The 17,076-nt window shown below is 35.7% G+C and overlaps 1 protein-coding gene across 4 annotated transcripts in view; it reads right to left on the bottom strand.

Annotated features, from left to right (window-relative positions):
* The window catches only part of PREX2 (phosphatidylinositol-3,4,5-trisphosphate dependent Rac exchange factor 2), a 397,196-nt gene that overhangs the window by 95,018 nt on the left and 285,102 nt on the right, over positions 1-17,076 (bottom strand). For all 4 annotated transcript variants that reach the window (XM_061172148.1, XM_061172146.1, XM_061172145.1 and 1 more), the window contains exons 31-34: positions 13,314-13,355; positions 8,837-9,054; positions 5,021-5,123; positions 2,260-2,403 (exon numbers count right to left, since the gene is read on the bottom strand). In XM_061172148.1, coding sequence (XP_061028131.1) covers positions 2,260-2,403; positions 5,021-5,123; positions 8,837-9,054; positions 13,314-13,355 — 507 coding nt within the window. The remainder of the gene's footprint in view (positions 1-2,259; positions 2,404-5,020; positions 5,124-8,836; positions 9,055-13,313; positions 13,356-17,076) is intronic.

The raw sequence follows: 17,076 nt of genomic DNA, 5'->3' as shown, positions 1-17,076 counted from the left end.
ACCCTGCTTGCCTCCAACCCTGGCATTCCTGATTTACTAGTTGGTCCCAACTCTGCAGGGGGCCCCATTCATCCATGTGCCCTCCTTTGCCCAAGGATCCATGCAGACAAGAAAAAACGAGAAGGCAGGACACTTGCTTCTTGTTCTAGGTACATGGTACCACGGACAACCTTAGGAGCTCTGACTCTAATACATTTCCCAGGAAAATTTCAAATTCATCTACTTTTCTCTTTATTATTTGCTAACAAAGACTCATATACCCACAAAACTAAAACCCTTCAATTAAACTTTCACCCCAGGAATAGACTCCATTTGGAATCTCTCCCATTTACCACCACTTTCAATTACCAGATGGTAATCCCTGCTCAAGCTAGGGCTGAACTTCCTGTGCTTCTCTCAAGCTGATGAAAACTCAGAGTTACTAATGATTCCTCATGGGAGTTTTATGAATGCAGCAGAACCTCTGCAACTCCTTTAAATAAACAACCTTATCACTGACAGATTTTTAATGAGACAGACTATTTTCCAGTCTTCTTTACCTATCTGTGACCTCCACTGCAGAAGTGTTTCCACTGTCGCCTCATCATATCATTTTTCATATTTTACTGCTGTGTGAATACTAAAACCTAATGTTTGCTAGAGTTTTTCTTTACGTTACACTGTAAAAGCAATAGTGTACTCATTGAAATCATATATATTTCAGGATTCTTTTTAAATTAGCTTTAGCCACAGTTATAAAATAGAGGTTACTTGCAAAATCATTTTTTCCCTATGCACACTGGCTGCTGGGTATGAATATTCAGCTATTTATGGTTGGTGTGTCACAAATGTAATCACTTTTTTAGAAAAGATGATTAATGCCATCTGTCATCTCAGTAATGATTTCAAAGACAGAATTTTTTAAAACAGAGAAATAAAGGAAAAGAAATGAAGAGGCTTTAACAAGGGCAAGGTCTGGTTAAACCCTATAAACGTTAATATTCCAGACCAGCAGCCTTTCCTTTCTTCTAAAACTACTGATCTCTATAATGGCTTTTAACATATTTTGGGCTAAATTATTCTCCTAACATAGTTCCAAAGGTCTATTTTTGCTCAATTTCTTTTTCTTTTTTATTTCTTTTCATTGCAGATTCTTTTATTACCTACATGGACCCTATCACATAAATGAAAATACCTTCTAATAACTCCTAAGATCTCTGTGCTGAAATTTTTCTCTGCTTAAATGTATTCTTGCCAAGTATAGGAGGTAGTCGTTTTTAAACTACGGCAACTGAAGGAAGAGTAATCTATCTTTTAGAATTATAACAACATGCATGTGGTACAAAGCAGAATTTTCACTTGGCAGTGAATTTAGATTTCATATGCCTCTCTGTTCTTCCGTTACTGAGATGGATTTTATTCCTCTACTCTTCTCATTTTTTATTAGAATATAAAAATTCTACAGCAATACCAATGCAGTCTTGAAAACTCAAAAGAAGAAAAAATGAAATGTTCTGTGGTACCACTCAGAGAAATTGATACAATCTTGATCACAGCATGAATTAAAAAAAAAAAATCATAAACAAAAAGATACTACACAATAATCTGAATTTCTGATCTTTTCTGGCAGCATTTGTGACCACAGAAATAAAAAAGATCCAAGACCTTCCCTGGGAAATCACTTCACTACAAGAATCTTCTTATTCATGTTATTCTTAATTTCTTCTACTGCAGTTAACACTCATTGTTTATTTGCCAAAACAATTTTTTTATTATGAAAGGAATACATTTTTACTGACAAAGAAATTGACACAATGCAAAAAAACTTAAAGAATAAAATGTCATCAATTTAATCATCCAATGATACATTTTACACACATGTAAGTATATACATACATGTAAATTGAGACTATAATATAAATTCTTTTTTGTAATCTGCATGGGTATATTATCAAACTTCTTCTATCTCATAAAATATCTTAACCAACCCATTTTAATGGTTCTACCATAATTTATTTAAGCCAAATTAATTTATCTTTATTTAAGCCACTCATGCCTTATTTCTCCACTATAAACAATGCTGCAATCCTGTTTGTTAAATATTTAAACCATACGCAATTCTTTCCTTAACAAACATTCCCACCAGTAAACATATTGCCTAGGTACTATGAATAAATTTTTGAATTAATGAAAAAAAAGGATGGTTACAACTACATTTTAAAAAATTGATAAAGATAAAATAATTTAAGTACATGAAGTATAATAAAGAAAGCAGTTTACCTTGTGCAAAAAGAACAGGATGAATTTTAAACCCTCCTCCGTTTTTCAACCTTTGAGGCAGTTGTTCAAAATGGTAACTATCGATGTAGAAGTAAACTTTCAGAGCTTGCCGGCTTCCTTCAGCTTGATAAGTAAGAGGAACATCTAAAATGACATTTAATGTTATATTACTTCCTAAAATCAGGATATTTTATTTAGTAAATTTGTTAAGCTCTAAAAAGAATCCCTAAAATTACTAGAAACTAATATATTAAAAGTACCCACATATATTAAAGTTCAGGTGTGGCATACTGATAGTGCTATTTGGTGAAAGAGTATTAAATCAGGTTCTCATTAGCTAAAGCAACAGGTGTATTACTGTACTGTATATAAAATTCTGTAATAGAAAACTTCGTTACACTTTAACACACCAGGTGTCTCACTTAACTAAATGAGAAGTTTAGCTACACATGGTTTGGAATCACAATCTCCCAGGACAGCTGCCTCATTCATATTTTAGTCAAGATGAGTCCTTGGGGTACACTTCTGAAGTAGTGTTCAAGAAACGGAGTACACAGCAACCATTATCAAAATTAGCACGGGTTTTGCAAGTTCCATTCCCAGAGCACCAGATCAAAAATGCCCTACCTGGGCTTCCCTGGTGGCACAGTGGTTGAGAATCTGCCTGTCAATGCAGGGGACACGGGTTCGAGCCCTGGTCTGGGAAGATCCCACATGCCGCGGAGCAACTAGGCCCGTGAGCCACAACTACTGAGCCTGCGCGTCTGGAGCCTGTGCTCCGCAACGAGAGGCCGCGATAGTGAAGAGGCCCGCGCACCGTGATGAAGAGTGGCCCCCGCTCGCCGCAACTAGAGAAAGCCCTCGCGCAGAAACGAAGACCCAACACAGCCAAAAAAAAAAAAAAAAATGCCCTGCCTGCCCCTTCATTTTCATCCTTTGCTCTTTTTCTATTTCCTGTCATGTATTCATATTATCTTCTAATTTATCATCAAAATAACTCATTTATCTCACTTATTATTTATCTCTGTCTGTTTAGTTCTCTATTGTATCCAACACTTAGAATAGTGCTTGGCCATAAGTAGGCACTTAAGAAATTTTCGATGAATGAATGATTATAATTCCTAGATAACAGATTAAATGAATATTTATTGAGTCCCTATTTATTGTACTAGACATTGGAAATGTGCAAATAAATAAAAACCTTTCCCAGCCCTGAAAGATCTGTTTAGATCTTCTACCATAATACATAGGGGATCCTCACACTTAAAAACAAACAGGAAACAGAAAAATAACAAACTGCTAAAGATTTCTTGGACCGATAGACACATTTTAAACCTATTTGTGACAATGTTGAAATGGTAGATAAATGATCATGACTTGCAGAAACTAAAAGATATAGAGATTAAGCCCTAGGTGTTGCTATTTCTCTGGATGTATACTTCTAAAACAATGCCTTTGTTAGGTTTAATGATGGCCAATTGCTAAAGGAAAGGGATACTTTTCAATCTTCCAATTCAATTTCATAAAGTAACTTCTTTGCAACATTAAATACAACCAAGTTCTGTTGAAATTCTATTCTTCATTCTGCACAGCAGTTTGTTTATCCTTCTACTTGTAAAACCATAAAGCTGTTCTGCCTGATACACTGTATAAACTGAATTGATATTTGTTGATTCATTTACTTGAAAAAAAATATTGGCCTTTTTGTTCCAGGCATCTCTTGAGTGCTGGATGTACAGCAATGAACAAGACAGGTTCTGCCGTCTCGGAAATTGTACAGGATGAATAAATGAATCAAGATAGTTAATGTGATTATATTTGTACACACTAAATTTTTTGACACTTGGATAAAATAATTTTTAATTTTCATTTTTAAGCTGGCAAAAATGTAGACTATGTGTCTACTTCTTCAGAATTAAATTATAAATTTTATCGATTATTGTCAGATCAAACAACTATAATGTCTCTGTATATTCTTGGCTCTAAACACTGTTTTCATTGCCTGCTAACACATTGTCTACAGGATCAACTGAAGATAAGGAGTGGAAACCCAATTCAATCAATTTTGCTAAGTAATTATTATATATTTGAGCGAACATTTTGGAGGCCTCAGAGATTATCCACATAGCCAGAAATATTAGGGCAGTTCTTTTATTAAAAGAAGTCTTGACATGAAAAAAGCAGCAGAAAGGACAAATGTTCTGTGATCCCACTTATATGAGGTACGTAGCATAGGCAAATTCAGAGCCAGAAAGTGGAATTGAGGTTACCAGGAATTGGAGAAGCGGGGGAGGGTAGTGATTGTTTAAGGAGTATGGAGTTTCTGTTTGGGAAGATGAAAAAGTTCTGGAGACGGATGGTGGAAATGGTTGCACAACATTTTGAATGAACTTAATACCACTGAATTGTATACTGAAAATGGGTTAAGTGGTAAATTTTATGGTACGTATATTTCACCACAATAACAAAAAAGAAAGAAAAGGCAATCTTGAGTAGCACAATATTTGACACACACACTCCAAAAAAGTTTTAGAGGTCAGACTAATAGCTAAAAACAAAAGTATAAAATTAGCTGTAAATTTAATTTATATATACTTTCTATCACTTCCCCAGTTGGTTATTACTATTTTACCCTAAATATAATATTTTATATAAAACTTAAACTGCATATCAAATATATTCATATCAAAGTTATGACATATGTTGTTGTCTGATGTCAAAGAAATTTTACAAAACATACATGAAATATTTAACTACTTACTTGCAACCAGTGGTTTCTCTTCTGAGGGTTTAAAGTAAAAAGAAACCTTTTCCAAATCAAATAGTGCAACCAGTGTATCTTCTAGCATGGCTTGTTCATCTGTCTAGAAAGAAAGAAAAACAATACATGATATGACAGGATTGTTTGGGAGAAAACATAATATAACATAATACAACGTAACAACTCCAGACCAAAACTAGGTTCACTTGTGTTTTATTTAAGTACAAACCAAATTACCAACACATCTAAGAATTTACTGCCTAAAATGAAATTAACAAATCCTCAGTTATGTTTCTTTTGTAGTTTTATATTTTCCCTTTTCTCTGCTGTCTAAATGATTTTTTCAGTCTATTTTGTAGCTAGATTCTAATTCTATTGATTTTGTTTATTAGTTACAAATGTGTATGCAAAAAAACATGCTATTTGCCTCTAAATTTCTATAATCTTACAAATATAACAGCTGAAAGACAAAAATATTGTTTTCTTAAAAAGCCCAGTACATAATGGTCATCGTACTTTACGATAAGATAACCTGTGCATTATTCAATTTGCAATTTGTGAAAACTGTGATAAAAGCAATTTGCATGTATGTAATGATTTTTCTTCCAAAGAGCCTGGAGACAAAAATCATTTTCACTTGCCTTTATGGGGCCTTAGTCTAGAATCTTGTGAATATGAGATTTGATCTGTTTTAATCATTCATTTCATTCCTACAGCATATTTTACAGCTGAGGCAGGTAAGGCCCAGACATGGTAACAAGTTCATTGCATATCTCAGCGACATCATCTTTCTACTACTGGACCTGGCCTTCCTATTAGCACTGGCCTTCAGTGCACTATCTAAAGTCTTTTACTAATTTCCTCATGAAAGAATAATTAACCTAATCATACACAACTTTTCTTTCAAAGGTACATTTGTTTCCTTAAGAATGTCAAGGATCCTTTTTAACAATAATTTTAACATGCTTTACCCGCATTTTAAAAGTTGCTGTAAGCTTATAGCCATATTTTGGGGGCAGCATGAGTAGAGGGGTGAAGGAGATGGTAAAGAATTACCATTGTGTGTGGGAAAAAACCCACTAAGGCAGCCTCAGACCCCAAAGAAGGACTGCATGGATACCAAAAGGTTAACAGCATCATCACCTTTGTACCTTAGTTTGGTACTTAATATAATGGATGGTACACAGTAAGTGCTGGATAAATGTTTATAAGACTGTGACTTTTTAAAGTCCTTTGAAGCAGCAGAAAAATGCCATGAACCTGGAATTGTAGCGACAGGACTAAAGAATCAGCATTCTTCCAATTGAGAGGAATACACACAGGAAGAAATGTCCCAAACAGGCTGCCCTCTGATCGTAACTTGCAGATGTGGCTAAAGCCATACCCAAGGACCTAGGACTGCGCTCAGCACCCAGGAACACACAGACCGCCAGTGCCTGCAGCTCCCAGGGAGCTCTTCACAGTTCCAGGAGGCCCTTAGTGCTCTTGTTACAGAGGCAGAAAAACTACAAGTTTCTTTGACTTTTTTTTTAACTACCTTTGAATTTTTTTTTATCAATTCTTTAAATAAACTTAAGGGTTTCATAAGACCAATTTCAAACAAAAAAACAGCTTTCTTGAGATATAATTCACATACCATAAAATTCACCCATTTTAAGTGTACAGCTCAGGGGTTTTTAGTATATATGCAGAGCTGTGTAACTATCACCATCATCCGATTTTAGAATATTTTCACCACCCCAAAAAAGAAACTCAGTACCCATTAGCATTCATCCTCCATATACCTTCCTCCAATCCTTAGCCCCAAGCAACCACTAGCCTATTTGCAGTCTCTAAAGTTTGCCTATTATATTATTACATAATAATGTAATCAAATAATACATGGTCTTTTGTAACTGGTTTATTTCTCTTAACATGTTTCCAAGGTTCATCCATGTTGTGGCATGTATCAGTACCTCACTCCTTTTTACTGCTGAATAATATTTCATTGTATGGATATACCCCAACTTGTTTATCCACTCATCAGACAGCTCATGGACATTTGGGTTGTTTCCACTTTTTAGGTATTATGAATAATCTTGCCAGGAACATTTGTGTACAAGTTTTGCTAGAATATAAGTTTTCTTTTCTCTTGGATATTACCTAGGAGTAGAATTTCTGGGAATTCCACGTTTAACATTTTGAGGAACTGCCGAAATGTTTTCCAAAATGGCTGCACTATTTTCCATTCCCCCCGGCAGTGTCTGAGGGTTACAATTTCTCCACATCCTCACCAACACTTGTGCCTGTCTGTCTTTTGGATTGTAGCCATCCACATCACTGTGACATAGTATCTCACTGTAGTTTTGAGTTGCATGTCCCCAATGGCTAATGATGTTAAACGTCTTTTCATGTGCTTTTGGCTATTTTATATCTTCTTTGGAGAAATGGCCATTCAAATCCTTTGCCTGCTTTTTAATCGAGGTGTCTTTTTATTCTTTAGTTTTAAGGATTCTTTATATAGTCTGGGTATGTCACTTACCAGATGTATGAATTACAAATATTTTCCCCCATTCCTTGAGATTTCAAATAAATGTACCAGCACTTGACTAGACAATGGCAGTTTTTAAGTAAGAAAAGAATAGAAATGAAGCCTCATTCATTAATTAATTTGTTCAACAAACACTTAAAGCCTACCATGTATTAGGAAGAGGGCATCTTATCTTACGTAATTTTTATTTGATAGGCAATGATTAATTAGTATTTATTTTGTTTTTAAAGACTTTTCAAGTGTCTTATTTCAAAGTTTTCATTAATTAAAGGTTTCTTATTTGGTTATATTAGCAACCAAATAAAAATTGATCGCCCACATGGAGTGTATAGAGTCTTTTCAAAAGAATCTAATCCTGTTTCTCTGAATTTCACTCAGCTGAATGGACTTCCTTACCTTACCATTCCAGAACTTTTTATGACCTTGCAGTACAGCAATTACCCCCCTGTCCTCAATACCATTGAAGAAAAACATTATTTTGATGTATAAACTCATATACGTTCGTTTAAAAACTCAACCATGTCACTTGGTAGCTACATTTTCTATGTGTACTTTAACAGATAAAATAGCGTCTCATGTTTCAAATCAAAATTATATTTAACACGCACCTTAAGTTTAAATAAACTGAACTTATCTGTCTTTATACATCATGACAACTATCAGAACCACAGGAAGTATATGTGAAAAAACTCTAAGTTCACCACAGTTTTATCAAATATTTCGAGATGCTTTCTTCATCTCTGCTGTGGACAACTGATGCATAAATATGGAATATTTTACAGTAATTAAGGCAGTGTTCTTAGATTTAACAGGAAAAACATGCACACAAAGGAAGGAAATAAAATCATTTAACACATGCAAATTTTAACCAGATTGTCAGACAGTATGGCGTGCAAGTTGTCAGAGCTCTTCTAAGAGCATGTTCCAGGACATCAACCTCAGAGGGAGCTCGGGTCTCATGGCAGCCTCTTCCTTCTGGACTGGAAATAAGCAACCACAGCAGACAGACACTCTTTCCTCTGCTGACCTTTCTCGGCCGGTGCTTAGGGATACAGGAATTAGTAACAGATGGAGGCTTTCTCAGCTTTTAGCAGCCACTGAGAATAAAAATCAGGAAAGGTATTTCCACATACTTATTAAAGCTATATTTGCCCATGGAAAAACATATCCTTTTAAAGGAGCTGGATGACTGTGGATACAATAACGAATAACCATGTTTTATTGGGAATAGGTCCCAATGTACGTTCCAGTTGACACAGCCAGTGGGAGGCATTGTGGTTCCTTACCAAGTTTGGTGACAGAAGTGACTGAAAGTGAAAAAGAACTCCTGCATTCGCTATCTGGTCCAGCCACCTTCTGCTGGCTTCCCAAGTTTCCATCTCATTTTCCTTGCTGTTGTCAAACATCTGGTTTAAGGCGGCCATGAGCTGCTCGGAGAAGGCACAGACTGTGGCCACGAGACTCTGGCAGAAAACCATGTCTCTTCGGAGCTGTGTCTCACTGTCTGTGATCCAGGAGAACATAAAGGCAGTTTTGGAAAATGTCATAGTTGAATAAGACCAATTCATTCAGCATTTGCATTCACTGTTATTTCATCCTTTCACCTAAACTCACACCATGGGAAAAATGTGAATTTGAGCTCTATTCATGAGCACATACGTTTGAGCAAGTATGCCTTTTAGAAAACACTGAACACCCAAAAAAGTTAGAAACATTAAGCTCATTTTCCTTAATTGATATTGTAACTTTATTTTGCGATCACTAAATTGTTTTATAAAACCCAATAAAATAAGGCTTTATTTTATTTACTTTATTTTTCATGACGGAACACAATTTGCAGTGGTGCATGACACTTTCCTAAAGAAAACTCAGTCCAGTTTTTCAGTTTGCGCTGGTAAATGAAATACAATATTATTAGTACTCAATTTTAAAAAATTACCTACTAGACCTATTCAAATATTAATGTGAAACACACATGGGGAAGAGTATCATGTCCAATTGCTTGTAATAATATGCAAATCTGTATCTCCTGAAGTCACCTATTCAACTTCATAAGGTATAAACAGGCCCAGTTCATAAATTCCTATATTTTTTTGAAATAGGTAAAATATTTGCAGTTCTAGCATAAATTGATTTTTACTAGCATTCTTATTCTGCAATTAACTGGACTTTTGATTGACCTACTTTGAAGGTATGTTTACCCTGTGACTTGCCAGTCCTGGACCTCAGGTTTTTCAAATGCAAAGCAGCTGTGCCCCTGAGAACCTGATCCCAAAGGGTTCACTTCTCTAGGGCGCTGGATATAACACAAACTACATAAACAACATGAACACCAAGCCATACATTCCGTACATTGAGAAATCTCTTGTACTAGAGGAACAACACAGGTAAATATCATCATACTCCCAAAAGTGTACTGAATATTTTCAGGGCTCAGAATCTTCCGAAATGAAGAAGCATTGTCATTAATTAGTGTATAACATAGATAAACATGTTGCCTTTACTCAGCAATGAGTTCTTGCTTTATTGATAGAAAGGCATAGTTTTAAGTTGTTTACCAAGAACATGGAACACCTGTTTTTAATGACCGTCAAAGCATGTGTACACATAATTGCTGCTTGTTACTTAGTTTCACTGTTAGTAAAAGCTACTCTTGAAAATTTTGTTAGAAACAGGATTAAATATTAAAAATATTTAATTACATAATTAAATATTTAATTACATATTAAATACATACATAAAAATATTTAATTACATAAATATTACATAATAATTACATAAAAATATTCATTGACTAGGTTGAACTATATGAACTTGCTGTTTTAGTAGGTCAACATGATTGACTATGGCAATTCCATATGGTTCACCTGTTAATTTAACTAACAACATGTGTTAGACATTTCCTTTAAGTAGTTATATACTATGTGCCTGTTCTAATAGACAGAAAAGCGCGTTTTACAGGTCCCTATAAAATAGCTAAACTGGGAAACAACTTTGTCCAATTCTCAACTAAGAAAAAAGCAAAACACTTATTCCGTTGTGCATAATTTCTAACTGGGTGTAGACATTCAACAAATATTTACTGAATGACAAACAAATGAATTAAGTGAAATGAAAATGTATGAGCTCATTCTCTGGCTTCTTGAAATGACTGGATTTAGTTTGACTTAAAAGGGTGATTCTTGGTCCATGGGCCCTCTGGCTGCGGGCCACCCTCCTCTCCTCACCACCCAGCAAACTTGAAATCATTCTTCAAGAGTCAACTCACTGAGAGTGTCATGGACATATAAACACTACCAAATGTAAAATAGATAGCTAGTGGGAAGCAGCCGCATAGCACAGGGAGATCAGCTCGGTGCTTTGTGACCACCTAGAGGGGTGGGATAGGGAGGGTGGGAGGGAGGGAGATGCAAGAGGGAAGAGATATGGGAACATATGTATATGTATAACTGATTCACTTTGTTATAAAGCAGAAACTAACACACCATTGTAAAGCAATTATACTTCAATAAAGATGTTTAAAAAAAAAAAAGAGTCAACTCACTGAACTACTAAAATATTATCTTCCTTTGGGGAATGTCCCATCTCCTTCAGGAAGTCTGTGCATTTCTTTCTGCCCCGGCAGGTCTGGGGTGTCTCCCCCTACTGAAGGGCTAATGACCTAGCATTGTGAGAGTTTGCTCATGTGCTTGTCTTCCCCCAGGGACAGTCAGCACATCGATGCCCGGGGAAGTGGCATATCATGTGATTTATGCTCAGGGACTTGACAGATAATCTGCTTTCAACTTCCCATTCTGCCAATTTTAATCTATACAATTCTAGGTATCAGATCCTTATTCGTAAAACAGGGGTTATTCCTACTTCTTAGATCTGTGATGAAGATAAATGAGATAAAAACATTTAAAGCACTTAGCAAGGTGAAAAGGAACAGTGATATTATCATGATTCTTCTTTTCCCTAGCATCTAGCATGGTGCCTGGCACATGGGTGCTCAGTTTTATTGCTAAATAGAGAAGGAACATCATGATAAAGAAAGAAACCCAATAAGCAAACTTTCAGCAAAAACATATAGGTCTTTTCCTTTTAATTATGCAGCTGTTCGAAAGTCACAAGTGTCCATCCTTTACCAAAGCTATTCTCATTCCTCATTTTTATCAATAAGAACTACAGCAAGAATCACAACAGCTGCTCCCAGCTTCTAGTAAAAGAAGAAAAGCAAGTTCTGTTTTTTTTGACAGCTTGTTTATTTTCGCCAAGTAAAAACTCCCTTGTAGTGGGAATACACTCAAAACAAATGGATTTTTACCTATCAAAGGCTTCCGTTTCATTTCAGTATTTAAGCACCTACTTAAATTCATCTTCTACAGACATGTTTAAAAATATTAACACTTCATTTAGTCTCAACTGTTTAAAAAACTCAAATTCCATTGTAAGCTTGCTGATCTGAAAAGAATGAGATGGTTTCTAGACGTGCAAGTAATCTGTCATTATTCTGAGATTGTAGGGGAAAGAAAGCAAAATAAACAAAGAAACAAAAAGAAGAGATCAGAGAGAGAGAAAGACAGGAATAAAAGACAATTAAGAATAATGTTTAGCAGACCCAGTCCAGCCTTTTCAAGTGAAAAGCATAATTTTATAACCAACAATATGGAGTAATTTGGCTACGTTTGGTATCATTCAAATGTAACAAAGAAAAAAGGAGTAAATCAAGTAGGAAAAAAGGAGAATTATGATAGGAATAGAAAAATGAAATTGAAATCAAAATAAGAACAGCCATCTGAATATTAATAAATAAAGCAATGCATTCCAGGACCATTTCTGGAACTGGCAGAACTAAGTTTGAATTTCAAAACTGCACCTACTATTTATTTATTCACCCAGTAAGGCATCTCTACGCCTAACCTTCTAGATGTCCCAAAATATGTGTTGATTGACTACCATGTGCTAGTTATTATTCATCTGCTTGAATGTAGATTTCTTCACCTTTAAAACTGTGGAAACAATAATAATATTCTCACAGAGTAGTTGTGAGAACTCAGTGAAATCCATAAAAATGAGGTCCATTGACTACGCTGTCATTATTAAAGCTCAAAAAATGTAAGATACTTTTGATATTATTACTCAGTCAAAAAGCAAAGCAAAAACCAATCATCAAAAAAAAAGGCCCTCTTGGTTAAGTTGGCTCGTCCATTCGTTTATAATTTAAATTTTCCAAGTGTGATAGATTGTAAAAGTGCTCACAAATTCTTCCCCTCTCTGTGTCCATGCCCTTGCAAAACGATTTCAGATTGAGAGTCCTCCTATCAAAAGCACAGTCTGTTTCTCCTTAAATCTGAACCCGCCTATATCCTTGTTATAAACAAAAGTTAGACACAGTTTCACAAAAAAACCTATTTGTACAATTAACTTTACCAAAACCTGCACCCTTTCTCCTTTTAAATTATATTTTGTAGAAATATACATTTATATGTTTTCATGTTTTTAACCTTTAATTGAAGATGAGCATATGTTTTATGTTTTTATCATAAAACATATTATACATGTTTTCATGTTTTTACCTGTAACTGAAGATGAGTATGTGTTTTACGTTTTTATCAAAATACTATCTAAGTATTTTTTTAATCTCTGCAAGGCTCTAGAAAAGGTAGAGATCATATTTCCATCTATTTTGTAAACAGTTGAAGACATTGCCTTCATATCATAAGACATCTAAGGTCATGGGCTATAATAATCTCAAATAGTAAAAATAATGTAAAATATTACCTGAATATTCAAGAAGAGCCAGGAGTATCCTACACTTTACCTCTGCGGAGAAAGAAAACATACCAGTCAGTTGTTCAGTCTTTTTCTGCAACTAACATCACATTTTAACTGTGTAGTAAAAATTAGCACAACCTTATTATATACATTAGATAATAAAAATCCCATTCACTTGACATGCTATTTTTGCCTATCTACCTATATAAATTCTATCCATTGCTCAAGACTCTAAAATCTCTTCCAGATCTGAATTACATGAGCCTATGAAACACCATTCAAATCCTGCTACCGTTGTAGGTCATCATTAGCTGTTGTAGCTTGCGTGGTGTTCTCTAAACGCCTACAGCTATTATGGTCTTGATCAATAAACTGTCAAACAGCATTTTTAAAATTTAAACTTTTAAAAATTATATATACAATATATAAAGAATATATGTAATATAATATATAAATATATATTAATAAATGTGTATGTTATATTGTGAATTATACTGTGTATTAATATTAGAAATATATGTATATATTGTGGTTTTCCTATCTGTAGGTCAAGATACTGCCCTAAAAGACAGAAAAATACTAAATATTTCCAAATACTCTTCTTCTCACCCCATCCCCACACAGGGCCAATCACAGATGTCTGATAAATGATGTGTATTAACATCATACTGATTGCTATGTGCCCAATGAGCTCTGTGTCCATTTGCTTCCAATTGGTAAATAGTTTACTTGCAATAGGAAAATATTAAAACATAAAGAGTTCCTTTATGTAACCAAGATTATGGGAAATAAAAAAGGCTAGGTTGTACCCTATTCTAAATAGGTTCACAGCAGAGTCAGAGCAACAAAAGTAACAGATAAGAAATGCAGGAGATGCCTGAAAGGGCATTAAGTTTTACAAGTGAGACACAAGAACAAATGGATTTCAGAGGCAGAAAAGTACACTGGACTGAGTCAGGAGACCCATCTGTTATACACTAGCTTTGTCATCTTCAGTACATTGTTAATCTACTTTTGAGTCTCAACTTGCTCATTCGTAAGTGATAATAACATCTATCTTATCTATTTTATAGGACTGTGTATAAAAAATAAATGGGAATATATATTAAAAGTCTTGGAAAATTATTTAAAGTGCTGTGTACCTGTGAAGCACTATTATTATTGTAACCTGGATATGGCTAAAATTGGTATAGAATTTTTTTTAAGAGAGTCTCAAAATTTTTTAAATTTTCAAAGTTCATTGTCAGGGGACTAAGTACATATCCTAAGAGTGGGAAATAGTGCTAGCAAGGGAATAGAGTAGAGAATAAATGCCAAACATTCAACAATCTAGCATAGAAAAGATTTTATTATATCATTAAGAGATTGAGATTGGGATACAATTGGAAAGCCCTATTGAAAAATGGCTTTCAGCATCAGACTGATGAGTTTAGATTTATCTAACAGAAAATAACTCTAAGGCTCTGAGGCAGGGTACTGAACATGATATTTTAGGAGAATGAATCTGGTGATAGTATATATGAACCAGAAAAGATAGAGACAAGGGATTAGCCAGAAAACTATTTTAGTAATTGAGATATGAAGAAAAAGGGAAAAACTGAACAGACTTTGGAATGAAGAAGAAGAAGAAGAAGAGGAAGAGGAAGAGGAAGAAGGAGAAGGAGAAGGAGAAGAAGAGGGAGAAGGAGAAGGAGAAGGAGAAGGAGAAGGAGAAGGAGAAGAAGAAGCTCTTTAGGATATTAGGACAAAGGCAGAGAAAAAAATGAAAAAAAAGTAGGTTGCTAGAAAAATAGGAGCTTTTAAAAGGAGTATAATTTTTGTAGGCAACAAAGAGTTGAAATGTCACTAACAGACATTTGAATTTAAGGTGATGGTGGATCCAATTTAGATGTGTGTTCTTCCCCACACCACCAAGCAACTCTTCAACCCCAGTTGGGTGTCCTACGATTCAATTCAGTTCTGACACTATCTACCTGTAGATCCCACAGGCTGAGGGCTCAGCCCCACAGGACTGTCTCCCCACCCACTCACCCTCCTTCAGACACCAATCACAAGTCCAGGTTGTCATCTGTGCTTCTGACCAACTGGCTGTACACAGGAGGTTCCAATGATCCCCTCCTTGAGTTTGATTAATTTGCTAGAACAGCTCACAGAACTCAGAGAAACATTTTACTTACTAGATTACCAGTTTATTATAAAAGGATGTAACTCAGGAACAGCCAGATGGAAGAGGGCAAGGCACAGGGCAAGGCATGGGGAAAGGGCACAGAGCTCCAGGCACCAACACAAGTTCACCAGCCTAGAAACTCTCCAGTCCTCTCCTTTTGGGGTTTTATGGTGGCTTCATAACATAAGCATGGTCGATTAAATAATTGGCCATTAGCAACTGAACTCAATCTCCAGCCTCTCTCCCCTCCCTGGAGGTCAGGGGTGGGACTTAAAATTCCAACCTTCTACTCACAAGGTTGGTTCCCCAGGCAACCAGCCACCATCTATAGGTGATTTCCAAAAGTCACCTCATTAACATAAGAAAAGACAGCTTTATCCTCTCATCACAGGAAATCCCAAGGGTTTTTTGATCTCTGTGCCAGAAAAGGGGATGAAGACCAAATATATATTTTTTATTATAAATCACAATACCACAGTGGGCTAACCACGTAAAAATATCTTCAGTTAGCTGACACTGTGATTCCGTAACTTAGCTGAGGAATTAAGGAGGAGATTATCTTAGTGATACCACACAATGACTCTGTCCCCCATTTAGTCCACTATTTCTTCCCCTCTCCTCTGCCCTAAGTTTACAGGTTTTGAGTGAATGGCATGCAGTGAGATAACTTATGAATGGCACTGGAACAGTCCCTCCTACATAAAGACCATACACTTATTATACTTTGATATCATATTTGGTATATACTTGCTAGGATATTTTGAAATCAGAGATGAAGGAATGATGGGGTTTGGAACATGCTACCCCCAAATATGGCACCTTGGCACACTGAATTATTTTAAGCTGAAGGAATCTGAGAAACAGTGAGGGCAGGAAGGACTCTCTGATCACCTCCCTTTTCCCCGGAAGCAGGTCATAAGCTGCTCAGGAGAGCGATACCCAAAGGAAAGGAGCATCCTTATCTCCAAGGAGGGAGGGATGCCAAGAGGAACAGGACTTGCTGAACCCCACCCCCCCCAGGTTACTGCACTTAGCTCATACCCTTTTGTCCTATAACATTTTTCCAGGACTTTCTACTCTTCTTCAAACCTAGTATAAAGACACTCAGGTTTAACCTTTTCTTCTGGTCTTCATTTCCTTATGAAGGCTCCCGTGTTCATGTGAAAATTATAATAAATAAATTTATATGCTTTTCTTTTGTTAATTTGGTTTCTGTCAGACTAATTTACTGGGAGAGTTAAAGAAAAAAAGGATATTTTTTTCCTCCCCTACGGGAACATCAGAATGGGGTCATCCCAGCTATACATATACACCATGACATTCCGGCAAGGTAACATTATGTTGAACTTCCAGCCCAGACCTAACCTTCCATTATATCAATCCTTCCATAAAGACAATTTGGGAAATAGAATGAAAACCACTTCAACTTGAACAGGATGAATTCGTGCTGAACGGGTGAGGTTACTTCTGAGTCTGTCCACGGAACAAACAGCTGATTACAAGGATGTCAGCGCTGCTGCTTCCACCCCGTAGAACAGGACCAGACAGCACACAGATCACCAGGAAATGGTAGCTTGTCCTCTCCCTTGATGGTCCACTGAG

Source organism: Eubalaena glacialis, chromosome 17, assembly GCF_028564815.1.
Source record: "Eubalaena glacialis isolate mEubGla1 chromosome 17, mEubGla1.1.hap2.+ XY, whole genome shotgun sequence".
Classification (NCBI taxonomy): domain Eukaryota; kingdom Metazoa; phylum Chordata; class Mammalia; order Artiodactyla; family Balaenidae; genus Eubalaena; species Eubalaena glacialis.
The sequence above is the reverse complement of the archived record's forward strand: the minus strand, read 5'-3'. Positions and strand labels throughout refer to the sequence as shown.